The 24316-nt window shown below is 44.3% G+C and overlaps 1 protein-coding gene and 1 non-coding gene across 3 annotated transcripts in view; one reads left to right on the top strand and one right to left on the bottom strand.

Annotated features, from left to right (window-relative positions):
* The window catches only part of LOC109875933 (RNA-binding motif, single-stranded-interacting protein 2-like), a 69705-nt gene that overhangs the window by 27813 nt on the left and 17576 nt on the right, over window positions 1–24316 (bottom strand). Inside the window, exons 2-5 of one of the 2 annotated variants that reach the window (XM_020468394.2) lie at window positions 11601–11755; window positions 8031–8089; window positions 7564–7655; window positions 547–704 (exon numbers count right to left, since the gene is read on the bottom strand). In XM_020468394.2, the coding sequence (XP_020323983.1) occupies window positions 547–704; window positions 7564–7655; window positions 8031–8089; window positions 11601–11755 (464 nt within the window). The remainder of the gene's footprint in view (window positions 1–546; window positions 705–7563; window positions 7656–8030; window positions 8090–11600; window positions 11756–24316) is intronic. The other variant, XM_020468395.2, reaches the window with a different exon arrangement.
* On the top strand, window positions 7062–7118 carry LOC116374262 (U7 small nuclear RNA). The gene has a single exon (XR_004210131.1). It is a non-coding gene; the product is annotated as a U7 small nuclear RNA (small nuclear RNA).

Raw genomic sequence — 24316 nt, 5'->3', positions numbered from 1 at the left:
TCTATTGGTTGTCAAATCAACTTTCTTTCATTGTCTAGCAGCCAAAAGCATTATCCTAGTCATATTAGCAACCCATAATAATTGCATCTTTAAATCTCTCCTCTTTCAAATTTTCTAATGAATATTTCCATCTCTGTCCATGAAACCGTTCACATGTGCATTTTAGAACAGTGTTTTCCCACAAATTGCATTTTGGAATATTCGCGTGTTGGAACATGCATGCGTACTGTAGGCCTAACGCCATGTGCATATTGCTGTGCTTAGAATAAGAAGAAATAATAGTTTATCAAAATGTTAAGCTAAACATTCTGACCTGTTCCATAGGTATTTTTCATTGAAACAACGTATACCTCCACTACACTACTTTGATATGCATCAGGGTGGTTAAGAAGTGAGTATACGCAATGCCCAATAAAAAAAAGTGGGTACATGCCATATTCCTGCATATACCCTCCACTACACCACTGCTACTATTGTAACATGTAGTTTTAGCTGCTAGTTTAACACGTTGCCAAAGATGCTACTGGTGTAGCATGTAGTGTGTACCTGGCGAAGCCAACGCCACGGCTGACCCCGTTGGCATCGCGGAGGATGCGCGTGGAGATGACCTGGCCGAAGGACTTGAGCATGCTCTCCAGCTCCTGCTCGTCCATGGACACAGGCAGGTTGGAGATGTACAGGTTGGTGGGGTCCTGCTCCTGTTGCTGCATAAGGAAAACAGACAGACAGGGTAAATCAGACTCACAGTGTGTAATCACAAACAAAGAGGTTTTACATTCACTGTTTAAATTCTGTTAGATATATTTGTGACGTCATGGTCATGAACGATATAACAAATTAGTATTCTCAGTGGTTTATGACTGAATGTGGGTTGTATGTGAGGGCTTTTGTGAGTACAAGAGCACTTTTCACCTCTTAAAAACACATTCAGCTACTAGGAAATGTAAGCATTATCATGCAGGAAAATTATGTGGAAATGTGGAAGGACTGAAAAAGAGCCCAGACCAGAAGAATGAATAAAAGAGGAATGAGAGAAGATTCCGATTCCAGAGCTCAAAAGTGAAACCTTGTGAGACTATGTAGAAACATACAGGAAACCAGGCATGAAGTTTACAGTTAGCACAACAACAGGAGCTTGGCAACCAAGTGAGTAGGGGCTGGGCCAAATGCAGGGAGAGGAGGGGAGGAGGGATGGAAGAGGGAGCTTCAACAAACAGGGGAGAGGAGAAAGGCAAGTAATATTCAGGAGGAAGGGCATGAAAAGGGGGAGAATTGAATGATGGGGGAGGAGTGGGTTTGTTCATATGAGTTGTGCTTCTATCTGACAACCTGCTGTAACTGAAGGAGGTAAAGGAGAAAACTAGAGGGGGTGGGAGAGACTAGGGGGAATGAGGAGCATTGAAAAACAAAGAAAATAGAGGGGGGTACAGTGGGAGAGCAGATAGAGGGAGGAACTACAAAAGTGTCTGACTGTACACAGTCTTTTCTCCCTGTCTCATGCAATAGTCTCTCTCTCTCTCCTGATACAGTCTTTCCCACAGTCTCTCTTTCCCTCTCACAAAGGTTTTTATGCAACATTTGAGAGAGCATGAGGAAACAACAACTTGTTATGATATGTGATAGTGAATATCAGGTTACCAGGTTCATGCCCCAGGGAGTAATAGAGAGGATATGAGCTAAGGTTTAGATACAGTGTTTAAAGCTAGCATTTCAGTCAAGTCTAAATTACAGATCCACATACACCTCGTCACCACCAGTCAAAAACACCATCCACACAAGTGATACCACCCCATATGACTGCACTACATCCCGCTGTTCCCTCCATTTCCATCTCCCTCCTTTAGGACAGAAACTGAGCCAAAATATAGGTTCATTCAACAGACCAGTAAGTCCACACTTATCTCTGTTGATTCATAAGCAAAGAGTCAGCTTGATCCTAAGTCAAATAGACAGGAGAGCCGAAGAACACAGGTAGCTGCCTACTGGAGCTTCAGTTTGAGGTCTAAAGTATTGCGCTACATAGGGAATCGGGTGCATTTGGGACGCACCCTCAGTTTGCACAGTTCAGCAGGAGTTGAGCTGGGTGTTGTACCATGCTTGTCACTTTGTTGATCTGACAATGAGGAATTCCGGGGTGGATTTATGGTACGGAAGCATGTCAACACACAGCATCCTGAAACACTTCTCAATGTCACATTGTGTTGGCCTGTCCTCACAATAAATAGAAATCTCCTTAAATTAACCAGGATTCAACGCGAGGGAAAGTCTAATTTCTGGGATTTAAACCACATTGGTTGTTAAGGAGACACTTCCTTGTTACACAACTCAGTGGCACTGTGACCAGTCATATAATATAGATAAGACTGACTGATCTATCTAATCCTGTTCTGCATGCGGGGACAACATTTCTTAAACGAGTCCTCTGATGCTGATATTCAAATTATGTCTGGACCACACCCAAGCACACCACATGTGAAATGGAATCTCTTCATTGCTCTTTCTCTCTTTTTATCCAACTCTCCCTCTCTATTTTTTCTCTCTCCCCTGGTGACACACAACCCCGGAGTCTTGCTCAGTATGCATCTATGGTGACGAGCTGGTGGTGAGTGTGAGCTGACGTCTGTACGCAGAAAGGAAGGCTCTCTAGAAATCAAAGAGCTGTTGATTTATATCACTTTCCATTATTTCCCTGTCCCTCCCCACCAAGCCCAAAGACAGCCCATAAACAGACCCATAAACAGTCACCTAAACTGCCCCATAGACACCCCCTTAGGCAGCCCACAAGCCAGCCACTAAACAGCCCCATAGTCACCCCCGTAGGCAGCCCTATAGAAAGCCCATAGCCAGCCCAATATCCTGCCCCATAGCCACCCCATAGACAGCCACACAGCCAGCCCCATAGCCAGCCCCAAAGCCAGCCCCAAAGCTAGCCCCATAGACACTCCTCTGTTGAGACGACTGACTGGCTGGGAGCTATGATAACGCTCAGCATGGCCCACACTGTTAAAGAATCAACACACTGGAAACATTGTCACGTTCTGACCTTAGTTCCTTTGTTTTGTCTTTGTTTTAGTATGGTCAGGGTGTGAGCTGGGGTGGGCAGTCTATGCTCTTTTTTCTATGATTTGGGATTTCTGTGTTTGGCCTGGTATGGTTCTCAATCAGAGGCAGCTGTCAATCGTTGTCCCTGATTGAGAACCATACTTAGGTAGCCTGGTTTCACCTTTGAGTTGTGGATGATTATTTTTCTGTTTCAGTGTTTGCATCATTCGGGACTGTTTCGGGTTTCATTTTGATTCTCTTGTTCTTTTGTATTTTGTATTCATTTTCCATAAAATTACATTATGGATACAAACCACGCTGCATTTTGGTCCTCCAATCCTTCCTACTACTCCTCCTCTGAGGAGGAGGAAGAAACCCGTTACAAACATGACAACAACATGACCCACATTCAGTGACAGTACGTACAAGGAAATAACCTGACAAATGCAAATATATTTTACTTTAGTGTCTGATTTCAGATTTGGACAGATACTGTTTAAATCAGGGATGAACAAAACAGGGTGGTCATCACTGTCAGTGTCTGTGGGTTTCTCCTTGCCTTTTAATCACAGACTGAGTTATACCTGGGTAACCTAACAACCCATAAGCCCAGTTCAGAAGGCCAGGCCATGATGCAGAGTAGCTCACTGTAGCTCACAGGCCCAAAATGACTTCTAATAGGGCACTCTCCACTGTTTTGTCCACTACCAACTTCTCAGTTACAGTAGCAAGAAAAAGTATATGAACCCTTTGGAATTATCTGGATTTCTGCATAAATTGGTCATAACAATCTTCATCTAAGTCACAACAACAGACAAACACAGTCTGCTTAAACTAATAACTCACAAATTATTGTATATTTTTTGTTTATATTGAATACATCATTTAAACATTCACAGTGTAGGTTGGAAAAAGTATGTGAACCCCTAGGCTAATGACTTCTCCAAAAGCTAATTGGAGTCAGGTGTCAGCTAACCTGGAGTATAATCATTGAGACGAGATTGGAGATGTTGGTTAGAGCTGCCCCGCCCTATAAAAAAACACACAGAATTTGAGTTTGCTATTCACAAGAAGCACTGCCTGATGTGAACCATGCCTCGAACAAAAGAGATCTCAGAAGACGCAAGATTAAGAATTGTTGAGTTGTATAAAGCTGGAAAGAGTTAAAAGTATCTCTAAAAGCCTTGATGTTCATCAGTTCACGGTAAGACAAACTGTCTATAAATGGAGAACGTTCAGCACTGTTGCTACTCTCCTAGGAGTGGCTGTCCTGCAAAGATGACTGCAAGAGCACAGCGCAGATCTCAATGAGGTTAAGAAGAATCTTAGAGTGTCAGCTAAAGACTTAAAGAAATCTCTGGAACATGCTAATATCTCTGTTGACATGTCTACACTACGTAAAACAAGAATGGTGTTCATGGGTGGACACCACGGAAGAAGCCACTGCTGTCCTAAAAAAAACATTGCTGCACGTCTGAACTTCGCAAAAGAGCATCTGGATGTTCCACAGCGCTACTGGCAAAATATTCTGTGGACAGAAGAAACTAATGTTGAGTTGTTTGGAAGGAACACACAACACTATGTGTTGATAAAGTATGGGTATAGCTTTAAAACACTGAAGTGCATTATGGGTAACGCAGTAAGTTAACTTTTGGGGTTTGAATGCAATATTGTGTGATGAGTATGTAGCCGTACGTACTATGAGCAACACTCTTTTTGCTCCAATAGCCCACTATTTTATTTTGTCATTCAGACTACCTCAAATGATGTACAAGTTTGAATAAAAGTGAACTATTTCAGTGGAATTCCAGATTAACTCGTCATTAGCAGCGGATAACATCCCCAAATGTGGGAATTTCCCCAGAGCATCCGTAAATTGCCCTGGCCCCGGAGCTAGCAAGTGAAGGCTCCCCTGAGCCGTCCTGACTACGGTCTGGAGGCGAGGAAGGAAAGGCAACATACATGTGGAGAAAGAAAGGCACAGCACACCAACATCAAAACCTCATCCCAACTGTAAAGTATGGTGAAGGGAGCATCATGGTTTGGAGCTGCTTTGCTGCCTCAAGGCCTGGAAAGCTTGCTATCATCAATGGAAAAATGAATTCCCAAGTTTATCAAGACATTTTGCAGGAGAATGTAAAGCTATCTGTCCGCCAATTGAAGCTCAACAGAAGTTGGGTGATGCAACGGGACAACGACCCAAAACACAAAAGTAAGTCAACAACAGAATGGCTTCAACAGAAGAAAATACGCCTTCTGGAGTGGCCTAGTAAGAGTCCTGACCTCAACCCGATTGAGATGCTGTGGCATGACCTCAAGAGAGCGTTTCACACCAAACATCCCAAGAATATTGCTGAACGGAAACAGTTTAGTAAAGAGGAATGGTCCAAAATTCCTCCTGACCGTTGTGCAGGTCTGATTCACAACTACAGAAAAGGTTTGGTTGAGGGTATTGCTGCCAAAGTAGGGTCGACCAGTTATTAAAATCAAGGGTTCACATACTTTTCCCACCCTGCACTGTGCATGTTTACACGGTGTGTTCAATAAAGACATGCAAACATATAATTGTTTGTGTGTTATTAGTTTAAGCAGACTGTGTTTGTCTATTGTTGTGATTTAGATGAAGATCAGATCAAATTTTATAACCAATTTATGCAAATCCAGGTAATTCCAAAGGGTCACATACTTTCTCTTGCCACTGTATACTGTTTATGTAAGTTAGGCTATTGTGTTCTAACTTCTATTACAGTGAGTGTTTGGATACAATATCTGGGTAGCAGGAGGAGTGATTAGATGGACCCTGATTTTCAGTTGCAAGGCTCGTCTTAATTCTGAAGTTAGTGTATTAACTCCTGTGCTGCTCCATCTTCGCTCTGTAGTAGTGAAGTGACTTGGACCCTGTTGCAGGGCCGGATTGGAGTGATTGTAGTCCTATAGTGTCAGCCCCAGGCCCAGATACAAACCCAGGCAGGCACAAGCCAGCTCATTGTCCCCGTCCCATTGACGGCGGGTGCGGTGGCACCCTTCCCGGGCCCTCTCAATGGGGGGCCTGAGAGGCACAGAGGGATAAGCTTAATAGGCCCACAACAGTCCCTTTGACTGCAAACACCCACACAAAGAGCTCAGGACAAGGCCCACAGCAGGAGCCGCTTAGCAGGACACACATATTGCTAGCCACACAAAGGAGGAGGGAAAGAGGGAGAGAGGGTGGGTAAAAAGGGGCAAGGGGAGATGTGAGAATAGAGGTGAAGAGGAGAGGAAGAGTCAAGAGAGGGAAGAGGAGAAACAACCAGTTCCATCTGATAGACTTCCTGTTCTCCTCAGATACTGTGACCTCTTTACCCTCCCTCTTTACCCTCCCACCCAGCCAACTGCCAGCTAACTAAGATCTTGAGAAGGTGCCAAGAGAACACTTATCACCATTCAGGCCATAACAACATACAGTATAAGAGCTCACCTTTCTAACCACTGGGAATGTTGGAGGGAGTGTGTTTGCATGAACACTGTCTCTCCTTTTTGTAGTTCAATATAGATGCCAATTTGGCAGAACTGTCAATTCACCATCAAATAAATTATTTGAAAGTTCAGGTTCGCTGAACACTCCCACACAAAAAAAAATACAACAGTTTATTATAGAATTCTACAGTACTTACTACAGAATTCTATAGTAAACTGTAGTATACTGTAGAATAGTATACTACACACTGTAGTATCCCTCGATCATGTTTAGTACAATGTTGTAGTATACTGTAGGATACTATAGTAAATACTACAGTAATATCCACAAAAAAAACCTGCAATGTCTGCAAAAACACTACCCTTTTTAAACTATAGTAAATACTAAAGTATTTAATTTGCATATACCCTGCCCATTCCCCTATATTGCAATTTGTGCCACCAATAAGTGAAAAACCGACATGCAAATTATAGATCATATATGATGTTCCCTACAAGTTCTAGAAAAGAGCAGAAGAGCTGAACTATCCGTTCAGACCCCAGTCCTACCTACATACAGGTTAGGGTAAATCTGCTCTTTTAGTATTTCTCCAGTAGGTTTCCTGAAGGAGAAAGCCTCCACTTCTTTGTCACAGAAAATAAAACAAAAACACTATAGTAAATACTACAGTAATGTCTGCAAAAACACTACAGTAAATAATACAGTATACTACAATCCACAAAACAGTACATTAATTACTATAGTATATACTACAGTTTTCTTATAGTTTTCTTTATACTATAGCTAACTGTAAATACTACAGTATACTACAGTAAATACACTACAATGAATACTACAGTAAAGTCTGCAAAAACACTAGAGTGAATACTATAGTATTTATACCATAGTATACAATAGCATTTTTTTCATATGAGTTTGGCAAAGAAATAAAGAAATTGAGGATGTAAGGAGTCACATTGATGTTGTGATTGAACTCCTAATAGAAACGTTTATAACAGATCATGTGTGACTATGAATATATAAAGTGTGTGTGTGGAGTTGATGTAAATGAATGTGTGTCTTACCTTGGCCATCTGAGCCTGGGCACCACTGGACTTCAGGGAGGTCACTGCTTTCTGGGCCGCTGTCGGACTGTCAAAGTCCACAAAGCCATAGCCTACACAACACATATACACACACATTTTTATATTCGTACAAAATGTTCATGATTGATAAGTAAGATTGTAATTCAAAATGGCAGTTAGATTAACTACAGGTGTTTAAAGTCTAAAGACAATCTGTAAAATGTCTAAAGTTTAGTGGATTTATAGATTTATACAGTATATTAGTAGACCTGTAACCAGACTAATACTTTAACATTATATTATATAGCCTAATACCATCGAATATTATGTAGTCCATAAATCCATGAGCTTGTTTAAGGAGACACAGTCAACAACACAACACTAGACACTAACACTATCTTTCCAGGTTAAATGTAAGTGGCATCTGTGCCATGAACCAAACAACCTGTTGAACACTGAACTCTCACCTTTGCACTTGTTGGTGGTTTTGTCCAGGATGGCCTTGGTGGAAACAATCTTCCCATACCTTAAAACAAAAACACATAAACATGACATCATCAGACCATATGAGGAGGGGGTGACTATCGGACATTTTGTGAAATCTCCCTAACATTTAGACACAAACACTTCCTAATGCTGGGTAATTATGCATGCGCACACACACACACACACACACACCAGACCAATAGGCAAGCAGTACGTAATTTTGAAACGTATAAAAGCCTTCGTTGTTTTTCACGTAGTAAAATCCAGGTGAAGACTAACAAATTGGTATTTACTTTTATCCAGGATTGCAACTTTCACTGGGGATGGGGGGGACATGTCCACATTCTGAAATTTTAATCATTGAATGTGATACAAAATAAGGCAACGGTGTGCTTTAGGACCATGCAGATGCCTCCGAGTGGTCGGGTAGGCTGACACGATTCAGCCGACAGGATGAAAAAACAACTTCTAAAACCAAAGTTGCGCCCCTGCTTTTATCAATACAGAAGCAAATAACTTCTACTGTCCATCAAGTGTTGCTGAATTTCACACTCACAGGTTAGAGGTCAAATGATACAAAGTATCGTATCAACATGCTCACAATGCACGCCACTCTGATTATGGCACGCCACTCTGATGATGATACAAATGTAAAAACAGCCAGGGCTCAGGGACACGAAACAAACAAACAAATGTAACAATTTTGCTTGCTCCCAAACCCAGAGGCACAACTTCAGTTTTGCTGTTCAATGTATTATCTGGGTGAATATTTTTCTAAGCGCACTGGTGCTACCAAATAAAAATTTGAGGTCACACAACAAATATTTATGAACACAGCAAATACGTCTCCAGTGGAGACTGCGGCCTGAATGCAGCGCCTTAGACCGCTCGGCCATCCTGACTTCTGCTAGTCAGAGAGAGAGAGGTCCTGCCCTCCACTGTCTCTGTGTAATGCAGTCAGCGAGGGCGGCTGATGTTCCACTGGCTGGCCCTAACAGAGTACTGGGGTGGAGTGTAAAGTGTAACTGGATCCTTCACCCCTTCCTGTCCCCTGTCTCTCGACTGTCCTCTGCTCCCACACTCTCTTTCCACCTCTGGGTCCTAAAGCCTGGCCGTTAGCCACACATGAAGTTGCCCCTAAACTCTGACACAGAGTCAGATCTTCTTTCATTCCTCTGTTGGTTAAAACCTCTGACTCCCCATCCCGCATGAGGGAGCGTAATCATCGACTAACACTAATTAGCATAACGCAACAGACAAAGAATATTCCTAGAAAATATTCCTATTCATGAAAATCACAAGTGAAATATATTGAGACACAGCTTAGCCTTTTGTTAATCACCCTGTCATCTCAGATTTTCAAAATATGCTTTACAGCCAAAGCTAGACAAACATTAGTGTAAGTTTATCGATAGCCTAGCATAGCATTTTGTCCAGCTAGCAGCAGGTAACTTGGTCACGGAAATCAGAAAAGCAATCAAATTAAATCGTTTACCTTTGATGAGCTTCGAATGTTTTCACTCACGAGACTCCCAGTTAGATAGCCAATGTTCTTTTTTTCCCAAAATATTATTTTTGTAGGTGAAATAGCTCCGTTTGTTCTTCACCTTTGGCTGAGAAATCGCCCGGAAATTGCAGTCACGAAAACGCCGAAAAATATTCAAAATTAGCTCCATAATATCGACAGAAACATGGCAAACGTTGTTTATAATCAATCCTCAAGGTGTTTTTCAAATATCTATTCGATAATATATCCCCCGGGACAATTGGTTTTTCAGTAGGACCGATTGGAATAATGGCTACCTCTGTATTTTACGCGAGAATCACTCTGGGAGCCATCAGGTGACCAGTTGCACAATGTAGCCGCTTACGGGTATTCTTCAACATAAATGCGTAAAACTACGTCACAATGCTGTAGACACCTTGGGGAATACGGAGAAAAAGTAATCTGGTCGATAGCCCATTCACTGCTCAAAAGGGGAGCATTGGAACGCAGCGCTTTCAAAACATGAGGCACTTCTGGATTGGATTTTTCTCAGGCTTTCGCCTGCAATATCAGTTCTGTTATACTCACAGACAATATTTTTACAGTTTTGGAAACTTTAGAGTGTTTTCTATCCTAAGCTCTCAATTATATGCATATTCTTGCATCTTGTCCTGACAAAATATCCGTTTACTACGGGAACGTTATTTTTCAAAAAATGAAAATACTGCCCCCTAGTCACAAAAGGTTTTAAGGTTACAATTGGAAGTTAGGTAATCGGATTTTAGATTTGTGAATAGGAGGACATTTCTAACTTGAGCCATATGACCATGGCCATATGACCATATGACCAATGCCCACTAACTGTTTGGTGGGGATGTGCCCTCTTTTGTAATGGAGAGAGAGAAATATTTTGTGTTGTCATTAACAAAGTCATGCATCCTGTTGAACAGTTCAAAGGTTGTGTGGCAGTAACTCTCTGACCTTGCTCCTACCTCAACTTCATCAACAGTTGTTGTAAAGTGTGTGTATGTGTGTGTGTGTATGTGTGTGTGTCGTAGGGAGGGGAGGATGGGGTAGAAGGTCTTAACTCTGACCCACTTACAGGCCTGTGGCATTCTTTACCTAGCATGCCATGCTATTCTTTTTCCAGTCATTTGCATTTCACCTCCAAGGTTCACTTCTCCGCCAATGCCCTCCACCTCCCCTACTCCAACACATATTACACAAACCCAGCCCTCCCTCTCCAACTTGATGTCAATCTCCAGGCTTTACCCTGTTAAGTACGAGTTTTCTGTTTTAAATAGCAATTAAAAATTCCTAGTCCTCTCTAGGTCACTCACTCTACACTCCTTCACTTATCTAAACATAATTAGAATGCATCCAAACTGTATGCTATTAACAGAGGCTATGTCTGCATACCAATTCTCTCTCCTTCTTCCCAAAGTGTGCAATTGTCACTTCCCTTCACTGATTTGATAAGAAATATGGTGGAAACTCTAACTAGCCCATGGCTCCACCAATCCAATGCTTTAAGATTTGTTGGAAGTAGTGAACAAGTGCACACGCTCCCACACTCCCCAGCACCTAAGCCCCTACCTCCTGTTACCCTCCTGGTGTGGTTTTTCTGGTGCCTGGGCTGGATGTTACACTATTTGTTAGTGAAAGCAAGCCTGCCTTTTTTGACTGTATGTGTTGTGTGTGTGTGTGTGTGCCTCCTGCTGAGGCTCACCAGTCTGTTTAGAATATACAGCCACAACAACCCTTGTCGCAACACGTGTAGGTTGTATAGCCAACCATAATGCAGCAAAGTCAACCAGTTCTGATCTGAGGGTAGGCTCTTATTAGGTAGGTAGCCTGACAGTAATAACTGTAGTCACTTTGTGGCAAAGTAGCACCTATTGAAGAGCTCCAGGTAGAATTCACCTGTGGGCACAGATCTAGGATTTGTTTATCCCGCTCCTAACCACCAGGATGAAAATACTAAACTGATCTTAAATCAGCATCTAGAGGCAACTTCACCCTACCCGTGTAAAAGAAAGTGGGCAAGTAGGAGAAGAAGACCTACGGCTGGCATAGCTTAACCAGGTCCTGGTCTGTAGTCCCGGGGTGAAGACCGCGGATGTACAGGTTAGTTTTACTCAGCTGATCCACTCCCCCGACACTGCTGTTGCTGCTGGGACTGGGGGGTGCCATCTGGTGGCTGGAGGACACATATGACTGCTGGAGAGAGAGAGAGAGAGAGAGAGAGAGAGAGAGAGAGAGAGAGAGAGAGAGAGAGAGAGAGTGAGAGTGAGAGAGAGAGAGATTATGTATCAGAGGTATTCAAATTCAAGCCTGGAAATCCAGACTACTGTGTCCTATGTCTAAATCAGTCCTTGATTAGAAGAAAGATTGAAAATCAGCATTGGAACTGGCTACGAGGTCCTGATTTGAATTTGTCTGTTACGTATCATATATTGGGAAGGGCTGTGTCATGAAGGCACTAAAGCTCCCTTGGGTCTTCTGGTAGACCACGGAGATGATAAACGATTTAGTCATGATTTTGGAATGGAAAAATATTATAAAATGGTGGGAGTGTGAGTTGGAAGATTCTTCTCTTTCTAGCCAGTTAAGAACATGTGTGGGAGTGTATTCAGTTCAGGTACCTTACATTTTCATAAATTATTCACAGCGTTCTTTGAATTGTTACAGCTGTTACCTTTCAAAAGGACTAAAACTCAAACCACGGTTTTTAGCGAACACAGCTTCAAAATGGAGGCACAAGAGAAAGGCGATTGTGTGAGAGAAGCGTAAAACGATATCACACAGCCCTCATGTCAACACTCACCAATACTGCATTCTGAAGTGAACGTGGGGCCTCTTTGCTGTCTAGGTCATATTGGGAAAATGGGCCTCTTTTCTGCTTACTCCATACTGGGCAACTGCTCCTTTTTTCACTATCAAAACTTTCAAAACCGCAGAAGATTCCTCTGCTTTGCACAGCGAAACCCAATGATTCAAAGAACAACATACACCAACATGAATGTTTCCCTTTTGTTCTTTGTGAGAAGTCATGAGCTGTCTTTTCTCCCATACCACCCTCTCTGTATAAAGGGAGCACTTCAAAACACGATACAAACATCTGGTCGGGCTTACAGTCTTTTATCTCTACTCCAAAACCACAGGTTTAACTTGGTTGTTCAGACATTTCCCTCTCACTCCTCTCTCTCTCAGTCAATTGTCTCCTCAACAATACAGCGTGGCTAACTGTTGCTCGACTCCCTGGGGGAAAAAAGTAAACAATTCAAACAATGAGGTCAGCTCAGTCCACAATAGGTCCAAGGTCTGTACGTTCATAAGCACCGCGGTTACATATGTCACAGCAAAGGGGAAATGAGGAGACGAGAGCTCCCAATGATCATTAACAAAATACTATTTGAGAAGAGTTCCCCGTCAGCTGAGCCTGGCACAGGACAGCAGCATTCTCTGACCTGCTGTTTATAACAAGCTGCTTAATGCATTTATAGCAGCTCTATTCCAGCATATGAAAACTCTCCCTATAGCACTTCAGCATTCTGGATGGTGCTACAATAGCCTATGGGGAGGATCAGTTATTCAACACACTGTGAGTCGCTAAACACAAACATGGAGCATTGCGGAACAGGCAAAACAGAAGTTTCCCATGAATGAGTCTGGAATAGTTGGACTCAAAAGAAAATGTTTTTGCTTCACTGAATCCAGTAATTTTTATTTCACAACTGTTGACTGAAATAGTTTTTTTCTCTGACAGTAATAATGGTTTGACTACATTTGGAATGAGTGTTCTTTCATTCATTTGGAGATTTATTGAAGTTGCTTCCCAGGAATATAATCATTTCCAAAACAACTATATTGATGCAATAACACAATTTTTGTGTATCAACATTACACAATGCTTTTAACAGTCTCGCATAAACACTCCTACGACAGCAAATTAACACCAGTGGTATAGAAGCTGAGAGTGTTTGTCATTGTGAAGGAGTTTGTGTGTGTGTGTGTGTGTGTGTGTGTGTGTGTGTGTGTGTGTGTGTGTGTGTGTGTGTGTGTGTGTGTGTGTGTGTGAATCAATTTTAGTGTTTTAATGCAATTTTTCCAAAATCTACCAGCCACGTGTCATCGTCTGTGACATATGAAACATTCCCCAAAGCTCCTCAACCCTGCCGTCCTCTCTCCAGTAGCTTATTCCAGGGTGTTGTGTAGAATCCTGCCTATAGTATAGCTCTCTTATAGAGGCCCTCTCCTCTCCTGTTCCCTACCTGTCTCTCCTGAAGGGGTTCTAATTAAACCAAGCCCAGTGGATGAGCTGCACCAAGGGGACAAAGGGGAAGGTTGAGACGCAGATGGGCGAGTCAAGAGCAAGGGATGAATCTCGCTAATTGAACCCTATTCACGGAGGCACAGTGTCCTCCTTTGTGTCCCCTAAAACACCCCCCCCCCCCCGACCCCTCCATATATGAGCCATCACTGGCACCCCGACAGACCCCCCCCCCTGCAGCACAGGCTGCCAGGCTCATTTCTCCAAGGCTTAATCTCCTCTTTCTCCGATGCTGATTCAGCCTGAAAATATTCTCCCTGTTTGCTCATGTTAGATGACATAGAGGCATGCCCTGGTCAAATTAAAACACAATAAGACAGGGTGGAGTTGTATTCCTCTCCCTCTCTCGCTCTCATACACATGCACAGGTACACACACGCACACACTGGCAAACCCATGTTGGTGTTAATGCTATGCATGGCAAGCAAATACATTTCCTACTCTTATTTTTCAAATGAATAGATGAATACTGATCATTACATGCTTGTATGTACTCTAGAAATGACTGAATATGTTGGGGTGTGTGTGTATATGCTACAGTGCCTTGCGAAAGTATTCGGCCCCCTTGAACTTTGCGACCTTTTGCCACATTTCAGGCTTCAAACATGAAGATATAAAACTGTATTTTGTTGTGAAGAATCAACAATAAGTGGGACACAATCATGAAGTGGAACGACATTTATTGGATATTTCAAACTTTTTTAACAAATCAAAAAATTATTCAGCCCCTTTACTTTCAGTGCAGCAAACTCTCTCCAGAAGTTCAGTGAGGATCTCTGAATGATCCAATGTTGACCTAAATGACTAATGATGATAAATACAATCCACCTGTGTGTAATCAAGTCTCCGTATAAATGCACCTGCACTGTGATAGTCTCAGAGGTCCGTTAAAAGCGCAGAGAGCATCATGAAGAACAAGGAACACACCAGGCAGGTCCGAGATACTGTTGTGAAGAAGTTTAAAGCCGGATTTGGATACCAAAAGATTTCCCAAGCTTTAAACATCCCAAGGAGCACTGTGCAAGCGATAATATTGAAATGGAAGGAGTATCAGACCACTGCAAATCTACCAAGACCTGGCCGTCCCTCTAAACTTTCAGCTCATACAAGGAGAAGACTGATCAGAGATGCAGCCAAGAGGCCCATGATCACTCTGGATGAACTGCAGAGATCTACAGCTGAGGTGGGAGACTCTGTCCATAGGACAACAATCAGTCATATATTGCACAAATCTGGCCTTTATGGAAGAGTGGCAAGAAGAAAGCCATTTCTTAAAGATATCCATAAAAAGTGTCGTTTAAAGTTTGCCACAAGCCACCTGGGAGACACACCAAACATGTGGAAGAAGGTGCTCTGGTCAGATGAAACCAAAATTGAACTTTTTGGCAACAATGCAAAACGTTATGTTTGGCGTAAAAGCAACACAGCTCATCACCCTGAACACACCATCCCCACTGTCAAACATGGTGGTGGCAGCATCATGGTTTGGGCCTGCTTTTCTTCAGCAGGGTCAGGGAAGATGGTTAAAATTGATGGGAAGATGGATGGAGCCAAATACAGGACCATTCTGGAAGAAAACCTGATGGAGTCTGCAAAAGACCTGAGACTGGGACGGAGATTTGTCTTCCAACAAGACAATGATCCAAAACATAAAGCAAAATCTACAATGGAATGGTTCAAAAATAAACATATCCAGGTGTTAGAATGGCCAAGTCAAAGTCCAGACCTGAATCCAATCGAGAATCTGTGGAAAGAACTGAAAACTGCTGTTCACAAATGCTCTCCATCCAACCTCACTGAGCTCGAGCTGTTTTGCAAGGAGGAATGGGAAAAGATTTCAGTCTCTCGATGTGCAAAACTGATAGAGACATACCCCAAGCGACTTACAGCTGTAATCACAGCAAAAGGTGGCGCTACAAAGTATTAACTTAAGGGGGCTGAATAATTTTGCACGCCCAATTTTTCAGTTTTTGATTTTTGAAATATCCAATAAATGTCGTTCCACTTCATGATTGTGTCCCACTTGTTGTTGATTCTTCACAAAAAAATACAGTTTTATATCTTTATGTTTGAAGCCTGAAATGTGGCAAAAGGTCGCAAAGTTCAAGGGGGCCGAATACTTTCGCAAGGCACTGTATGTGAGAAAGAAACAAATTCAGGAATGATGTGCCCATTCAAACATCTTTATAGGAACTTGAAATCTCACAGGGTAAGAGTAACACATGATTACTACAGTACCCTTTAATTCAGCAGACTAGGGCTACACACACAGCTGCTGTGGAAGATCAGAGCAATCTTATTCCTCTCTGTTTGCCAAAATGAGGGATTATGAGTCCAGCAAGAAAGGTATGTGGGATGGACTGGAGCAGCTTCCGTCATACCAAACCTAGTTGCTACTGAGCCTGCAACTTCTGCTTGTCATGAATACTGTAAATACCCACACAGGTGCTTTCTTACATTTACACAGCCTAGAGTGTGGGTCCCTCAGACTAAATCATAGTAGTTACCTTATCCTGTGACCCCTCTAGTTTTCAGAGCATACACAAACAAAACGCACACACACATACACACACACAATCTTTATGTGGTGCACACTGCACAGAACACCAGAATAATTATCACTGAATTATTGCAGTGAATTATTGTAATGTTTGTGTATGTATTAATAATGGGATGGGTTGCGAACTGGCGGTTTGACACAAAAATAAAATGTAATTCATTCATTAATTCACACACACAGGACAACACCATAAATAAGCCTCAACTTTTTTTCCTTCAACAGTCTCTCCGCTACCAACCTGACAATTTCTACTAAGACTAGGCTACCCAATCTGCATTAGGCCTACACTGAAATGCTTCCAGCCTCCCTATCAATACATTAGACAACCTTTAATAAATTCATATATTCCCCACTTCCTCCATGATGGGCAGAAAAAGTGCCAGTGAAATAAGCCACTGCTTTTCACTGACCATTTAATTGGCATGCCAGGACTACCTTGTTGTTAATTAGTTTCAGGAAATCCTAGCGCACAAGCCCATTCTCCCTTAAATCTAACTCTCTACTTACTGTCTGTCTGTATGTCTTGTTTCTTGTCTGTCTGTTTCTATCTCTGTCTCCTGTTGGGCTTGTCATCAGGGGGTATGACTAGTTTCCTGTATCCTATACCTGGAGCATTTGCTCCCACCTCCAAAAGGAGAGTCCACTGACTGACCGTCTGTCTGTCTGATTGACCAACTGAGTGACACACAGATTTGTTAACTGTCTGACTGAGGCAGCCTCCAGTTGGGTCCGGATTAAATTATCTTCAAAATACGAAATTCATTTAGTTGAGGGATTAGATAAACTAGAAATACTCTTTCAGATCCAATGAAATTGCCTACATTTGAGTACATTTAGACCAAATACTTATAGTCAAATGCTTAACACTTCTGCTATGTTAAACCCAATCAGTCAATTTGATATTCAAATTAAACCATTCTACCTATTTAAATATATAATTTGTCTGAAAACAATCCATCTATTCAACTACTGTGCTCTCTGATCCACCTGATGAAAGACTTATTTTTCCCTCTCCTGTTCTCCAGCCAACACACTGATACAACCACAAAGCAAAAAGCTTGGTTGATTACAGTAAAAGGAAGTAATTATTGCCAACCTGGCTGTATTTTTGCCTCAGGTGACAGGCAAATGTTACTCTGAACATTGGCTGAACGTTCCTGTGCTGTGGTTTATAGTCGGCAGGCTGGTACAGAGTACAGAGGCAGACAGGACATATTTTTTCTGCTTGCTCCTGATCTTATCATGCAGTCATTTTCATCAGCCAGCCAGCCAGCCACTCTACATTTCTACCAGGTGACGGAGGACACCAGGCTCCAGTCCAGACTCGTCCATGAAATCTCTCTCTCTCTCTCAATTCAAAGGGGCTTTATCTATCTCTCTCCATCTCTTTATCTTCACTTCCTCTTTATCTCTCACCTACTGTTCTCACCTTCTTCTTTCTCTTTCCTCTCTCTCTTGCATCCCTCTCTCTCTCTTTCATTTCTTTGACTTTCTGTCCCACATACATGCGTAATGTTCATGTACGCATACTGATGTCAGAATATACACACGCAGAGTTTTGGCTGCATGTGGCAGGTGGCAGAAGCTTGGGGAACCAGATCCTGCCTTTAAAACTGTGGCCCATAGCAGCTTATGAGATCTAACAATATGTGAGGCAGTCAGTGCCTGGGATCACTGCAGTGCTTGGCATCATATTTCAGATAGTTGTGCTTTCTCCAAGGACTCTCTCTCTCTTCCTTGGACTACTCATGCGGTTGGCAATGGAGGGAGAGACCATTTTCAAAGACTGTCGCATTAAACAATGACAGAGAGCTAGATAAACATACAGTGTGAGCAGAGCCAATGGGACAAAGGAGACTGCACCGGCCAAGTTGATTCAGTTTCAAGCCACTACACCAGCAGAGTTATTCTTACTCACTGACTTACTGCACATATCCCACCCATCCCCTACACCAGTAGAACTTACTGCACCTATCCCACCCATCCACTACACCAGTAGAACTTACTGCACCTGTCCCACCCATCCACTACACCAGTAGAACTTACAGCACCTATCCCACCCATCCACTACACCAGTAGAACTTACAGCACCTATCCCACCCATCCACTACACCAGTAGAACTTACTGCACCTATCCCACCCATCCACTACACCAGTATAACTTACCTCACCTGTCCCACCCATCCACTACACCAGTATAACTTACTTCACCTGTCCCACCCATCCACTACACCAGTAGAACTTACTGCACCTATCCCACCCATCCCTTATACCAGTAGAACTTACTGCACCTGTCCCACCCATCCACTACACCAGTAGAACTTACTGCACATATCCCACCCATCCCCTACACCAGTAGAACGTACTGCACCTATCCCACCCATCCACTACACCAGTAGAACTTACTGCACATATCCCACCTATCCCACCTATCCATTACACCAGTAGAACTTACTGCACCTATCCCACCCATCCACTACACCAGTATAACTTACCTCACCTGTCCCACCCATCCACTACACCAGTATAACTTACTTCACCTGTCCCACCCATCCACTACACCAGTAGAACTTACTGCACCTATCCCACCTATCTACTACACCAGTAGAACTTACTGCACCTGTCCCAACCATCCACTACACCAGTAGAACTTACTGCACATATCCCACCCATCCCCTACACCAGTAGAACGTACTGCACCTATCCCACCCATCCACTACACCAGTAGAACTTACTGCACATATCCCACCTATCCATTACACCAGTAGAACTTACTGCACCTATCCCACCTATCCACTACACCAGTCAAACGTACTGCACCTATCCCACCTATCTACTACACCAGTATAACTTACTGCACCTATCCCATCTATCCACTACACCAGTCAAACGTACTGCACCCATCACACCTATCCACTACACCAGTAGAACTTACTGCACCTATCCCACCCATACACTACACCAGTAGAACTTAATGCACCTATCCCACCCGTCAACTACACCAGTAGAACTTACTGCACCTATCCCACCTGTCCACTAGACCAGTCAAACTTACTGCACCTATCACACCTATCCACTACACCAGTATAACGTATTGCACTTAGCCCACCCATTTACTACACCAGCCCAGCTTACAATGAATAAAGGTGTAGTGTCTGATAATGTCCACTGGTAGTTGGTGTAGCTGTAAATAGCAGTGTATCCATGTTTGAGAAGGCCCCCGGGGGACAAAAGGTTTGTACATGTTTCTCTATGTGAATTCATACAGGGCAAACAAAGGAGACAATCTAACACAGCCCAGATATACCAAGTCTGTAACAAAGTACAGACACCCAACAGAAGATTTACTGGCAGATACTAAATATAGATGTTAGCAGGACTGGAGGGGAAAACAGAAGGAAATAGATAGAGAGGTGTCATTTTAGGAATACATTTCTGCTGAAACAGAATGAAAATGTTTCTTTCTAAAGTACAATGTATCAGAAAAGTATAGAACCAAGCATCTATCTTACATTTCTGCATGTTGAAATAGGAAGTATTTGATATCACGGAGAAGACATTAAATGCATGTTTATAACAATGTAATTGTATTTATATTAAACTCAAAAACCTTCAAAAATCAAACAGTATCTTAAAATGACATACTGCAATGGTCATTTATGAGAAAATCCAAAGAGGGAATGTTTACTTGAATTACAGTGCATTCGGGAAGTATTCTGACCCCTTCACTTTTTCCACATTTTGTTATGTTTCAGCCTTATTCTAAATGTTTTTGTTTGTTTGTATTATCTCATCAATTCTACATAGAATTCTCATCAACCTACACACAATAACCCATAATGACAATTCAAAAACAGGTTTTTAGTAAAGGGACCTGAATACATACGTAAATGTGATATTTCAGGTTTTATTTTGGGGGGGAGGGGGGGCAAAAATGTCCAAAAACCTGTTTCTACTTTGTCATTATGGGCTATTGTCCTGTACTGTGCATATGGAAAGTATTCAGACCCCTTGACTTTTCCACATTTTGTTACGTTACAGCCTTATTCTAAAATGGATTAAATTGTTTTTTTCCTCATCAATCTACACACAATACCCCTTAATGACAAAGCAAAAACAGGTTTTTAGAAATATCACATTTACACAAGTAGTCAGACATTGTTGAAACACCTTTGGCAGCAATTACAGCCTTGAGTCTTGTTGGATATGACGCTACAAGCTTGGTGCACTTGTATTTGAGGAGTTTCTCCCATTCTTCTCTGCAGATCCTCTCAAGTTCAGTCAGGTTGGATGGGGAGCGTCGCTGCACAGCTATTTTCAGGTCTCTCCAGAGATGTTAGATCGGGTTCAAGTCCGGGTTCTGGTTGGGCCACTCAAGGACATTCAGAGACTTGTCCCAAAGCCATTCTTGCGTTGTCTTGGCTGTGTGCTTAGGGTCGTTGTCCTGTTGGAAGGTGAACCTTCGCCTCAGTCTGAGGTCATGAGAGCTCTGGAGCAGGTTTTCATCAAGGATCTCTCTGTACTTTATTCAGTTCATCTTTACCTCGACCTTGACTAGTCATCCCCACAGCATGATGCTGCCACCACCATGCTTCACCTTGGGGCTGGTGCCAGGATTCCCCCCAGATTGTGATGCTTGGCATTCAGGCCAAAGAGTTCCATCTTGTTTCTCATGGTCTGAGTCCTTTAGGTGCCTTTCAGCAAACTCCAAGCAAGGTGTCATGTGCCATTTACTGAGTAGTGGCTTCCGTCTGGCCACTCTACTGTAAAGGCCTGATTGGTGGAGCACTCTAGAGCTCTGTCAGAGTGACCATCTGGTTCTTGGACACCTCCCTGACCAAGGCCCTTCAGCCCCCAATTGCTCAGGAAGAGTCTTGATGGTTCCAAATTTCTTCCATTTAAGAATGATGGAGGCCACTGTGTTCTTGGGGATCTTCGATGCTGCAGAATTGTTTTGTTACCCTTCCCAGATCTGTGCCTCGACACAATTGTCACGCGCTGGCCTTAGTATTTTGTGTTTTCTTTATTATTTTGGTCAGGCCAGGGTGTGACATAGGTGAATTATGTGTTTGTCTTGTCTAGGGTTTTTTTGTAGATTGATGGGGTTGTGTTTAGTAGAGTAGTCTAGGTAGGTCTATGGTTGCCTAGAGTGGTTCTCAATCAGAGGCAGGTGTTTATCGTTGTCTCTGATTGGGAACCATATTTAGGCAGCCATATTCTTTGAGTATTTCGTGGGTGATTGTTCCTGTCTCTGTGTTTGTTGCACCAGATAGGGCTGTTTCGGTGTTTCACGTTTCTTGTGTTTTGTATATTGTTCGCATTTATCATCTTCATTAAAGATGTATAAAGATAACCACGCTGCATTTCGGTCCTCCTCTCTTTCACCAGAAGAAAACCGTAACAGAATCACCCACCAAAACAGGACCAAGCGGCGTGGTGACAGGCAGCGGCAGCAGGAGCAGTGAAGTCAGGACTATACGACTTGGGAAGAGATAGACCGGTGGGCGGTCGACCCAGGGAGAGTGCCGGGGCCCGCCTGGGATTCGCTGGAGCAGTGCGAGGAGGGTTATAGGAGAATGGAGTTGGAGAAACGAGCACGGCGGCGTGGATGGAAGCCCGAGAGTCAGCCCCAAAAATTTCTTGGGGGGGAGGCACACAGGGAGTATGGCGAAGCCAGGTAGGAGACCTGCGCCAACTTCCTGTGCTTACCGGGGGGCAAGAGAGACCGGGCAGGCACCGTGTTATGCTGTGGAGCGCACGGTGTCCCCAGTGCGGGTGCATAGCCCGGTGTGGTACATACCAGCTCCGCGTATCGGCTGGGCTAGACTGGGCATCGCAAAAGTGTCATAAAGCCGGCTCTATGCATCTGGTCTCCAGTGCGTCTCCTTGGACCGGCTTACATGGCACCAGCCTTGCGCACGGTGTCCCCGGTTCGTCTGCATAGCCCAGTGCGGGCTTTTCCACCTCGCCGCACTGGCAGGGCGACCGGGAGCATTCAACCAGGTAAGGTTGGGCAGGCTCGGTGCTGAAGAGCTCCAGGGCGCCTGCACGGTCCGGTCTATCCAGTACCACCTCCACGCACCAGTCCTCCGGTGGCAGCTCCCCGCACCAGGCTTCCTGTGCGTGTCCTCGGCCCAGTACCACCAATGCCAGCACCACGCATCAGGCCTACAGTGCGCCTCGCCTGTCCAGTGCTGCCAGAGCCTTCCTCCTCTCCAGCGCTGCCGGAGTCTCCCGCCTGTCCAGCGCTGCCAGAGCTTTTCGCCTGTCCAGCGCTGCCGGAGTCTCCCGCCTGTCCAGCGCTGCCAGAGCTTTTCGCCTGTCCAGCGCTGCCGGAGTCTCCCGCCTGTCCAGCGCTGCCGGAGTCTCCAGTCTGTCATGAGCCGCCAGTCTGTCATGAGCCGCCAGAGTCTCCCATCTGTCATGAGCCGCCAGAGTCTCCCGTCTGTCCAGCGCTGCCGGAGCCTTCCTCCTCGCCAGCGCTGCCGGAGTCTCCCGCCTGTCCAGCGCTGCCAGAGCTTTTCGCCTGTCTAGCGCTGCCGGAGTCTCCCGCCTGTCCAGCGCTGCCGGAGTCTCCAGTCTGTCATGAGCCGCCAGTCTGTCATGAGCCGCCAGAGTCTCCCATCTGTCATGAGCCGCCAGAGTCTCCCGTCTGTCATGAGCCGCCAGAGTCTCCCGTCTGTCATGAGCCGCCAGAGTCTCCCATCTGTCAAGAGCCACCAGAGTCTCCCGTCTGTCATGAGCCGCCAGAGTCTCCCGTCTGTCATGAGCCGCCAGAGTCTCCCGTCTGTCATGACCCGCCAGAGTCTCCCTTCAGCATGGAGCAGCCAGAGCCGCCAGTCAGCATGGAGCAGCCAGAGCCGCCAGTCAGCCAGGATCTTCCAGAGCCGCCAGTCGGCCAGGATCCGCCAGAGCCGCCAGTCGGCCAGGATCCGCCAGTCGGCCAGGATCCGCCAGTCAGCCAGGATCTGCCATTCAGCCAAGAACCGCAATTCAGCCAGGATCTGCCAGAGCCGTCAACCTGCCTGAGCTTCCTCTTAGTCTTGAGCTTCCTCTCAGTCCTCAGCTTCCTCTCAGTCCCGAGCTACCCCTCAGTCCCGAGCTACCTCAGTCCCGAGCTGTCCCTCAGTCCGGAGCTGCCCCTCAGTCCAGTGGGGCCTTTGTTAGGGTTACTAGGCCAAGGTCGGCGTTGAGGGTCGCCAATCTAAGGACGCAGAGTAAGCGGACTAAGACTATGTTGGAGTGGGGCCCACGTCCCACGCCAAAGCCGCCACCGTGGACAGACGCCCACCCAGACCCTCCCCTATGGGTTTAGGTGTGCGGCCGGGAGTCCGCACCTTTGGGGGGGTACTGTCACGCCCTGGCCTTAGTATTTTGTGTTTTCTTTATTATTTTGGTCAGGCCAGGGTGTGACATAGGTGAATTATGTGTTTGTCTTGTCTAGGGTTTTTTTGTAGATTGATGGGGTTGTGTTTAGTAGAGTAGTCTAGGTAGGTCTATGGTTGCCTAGAGTGGTTCTCAATCAGAGGCAGGTGTTTATCGTTGTCTCTGATTGGGAACCATATTTAGGCAGCCATATTCTTTGAGTATTTCGTGGGTGATTGTTCCTGTCTCTGTGTTTGTTGCACCAGATAGGGCTGTTTCGGTGTTTCACGTTTCTTGTGTTTTGTATATTGTTCGCATTTATCATCTTCATTAAAGATGTATAAAGATAACCACGCTGCATTTCGGTCCTCCTCTCTTTCACCAGAAGAAAACCGTAACAGAATCACCCACCAAAACAGGACCAAGCGGCGTGGTGACAGGCAGCGGCAGCAGGAGCAGTGAAGTCAGGACTATACGACTTGGGAAGAGATAGACCGGTGGGCGGTCGACCCAGGGAGAGTGC

This window comes from Oncorhynchus kisutch, linkage group LG5 (assembly GCF_002021735.2).
Source record: "Oncorhynchus kisutch isolate 150728-3 linkage group LG5, Okis_V2, whole genome shotgun sequence".
Classification (NCBI taxonomy): Eukaryota; Metazoa; Chordata; class Actinopteri; order Salmoniformes; family Salmonidae; genus Oncorhynchus; species Oncorhynchus kisutch.
Note: the sequence above shows the minus strand (reverse complement) of the source record. Positions and strands in the feature narration are given on the sequence as shown.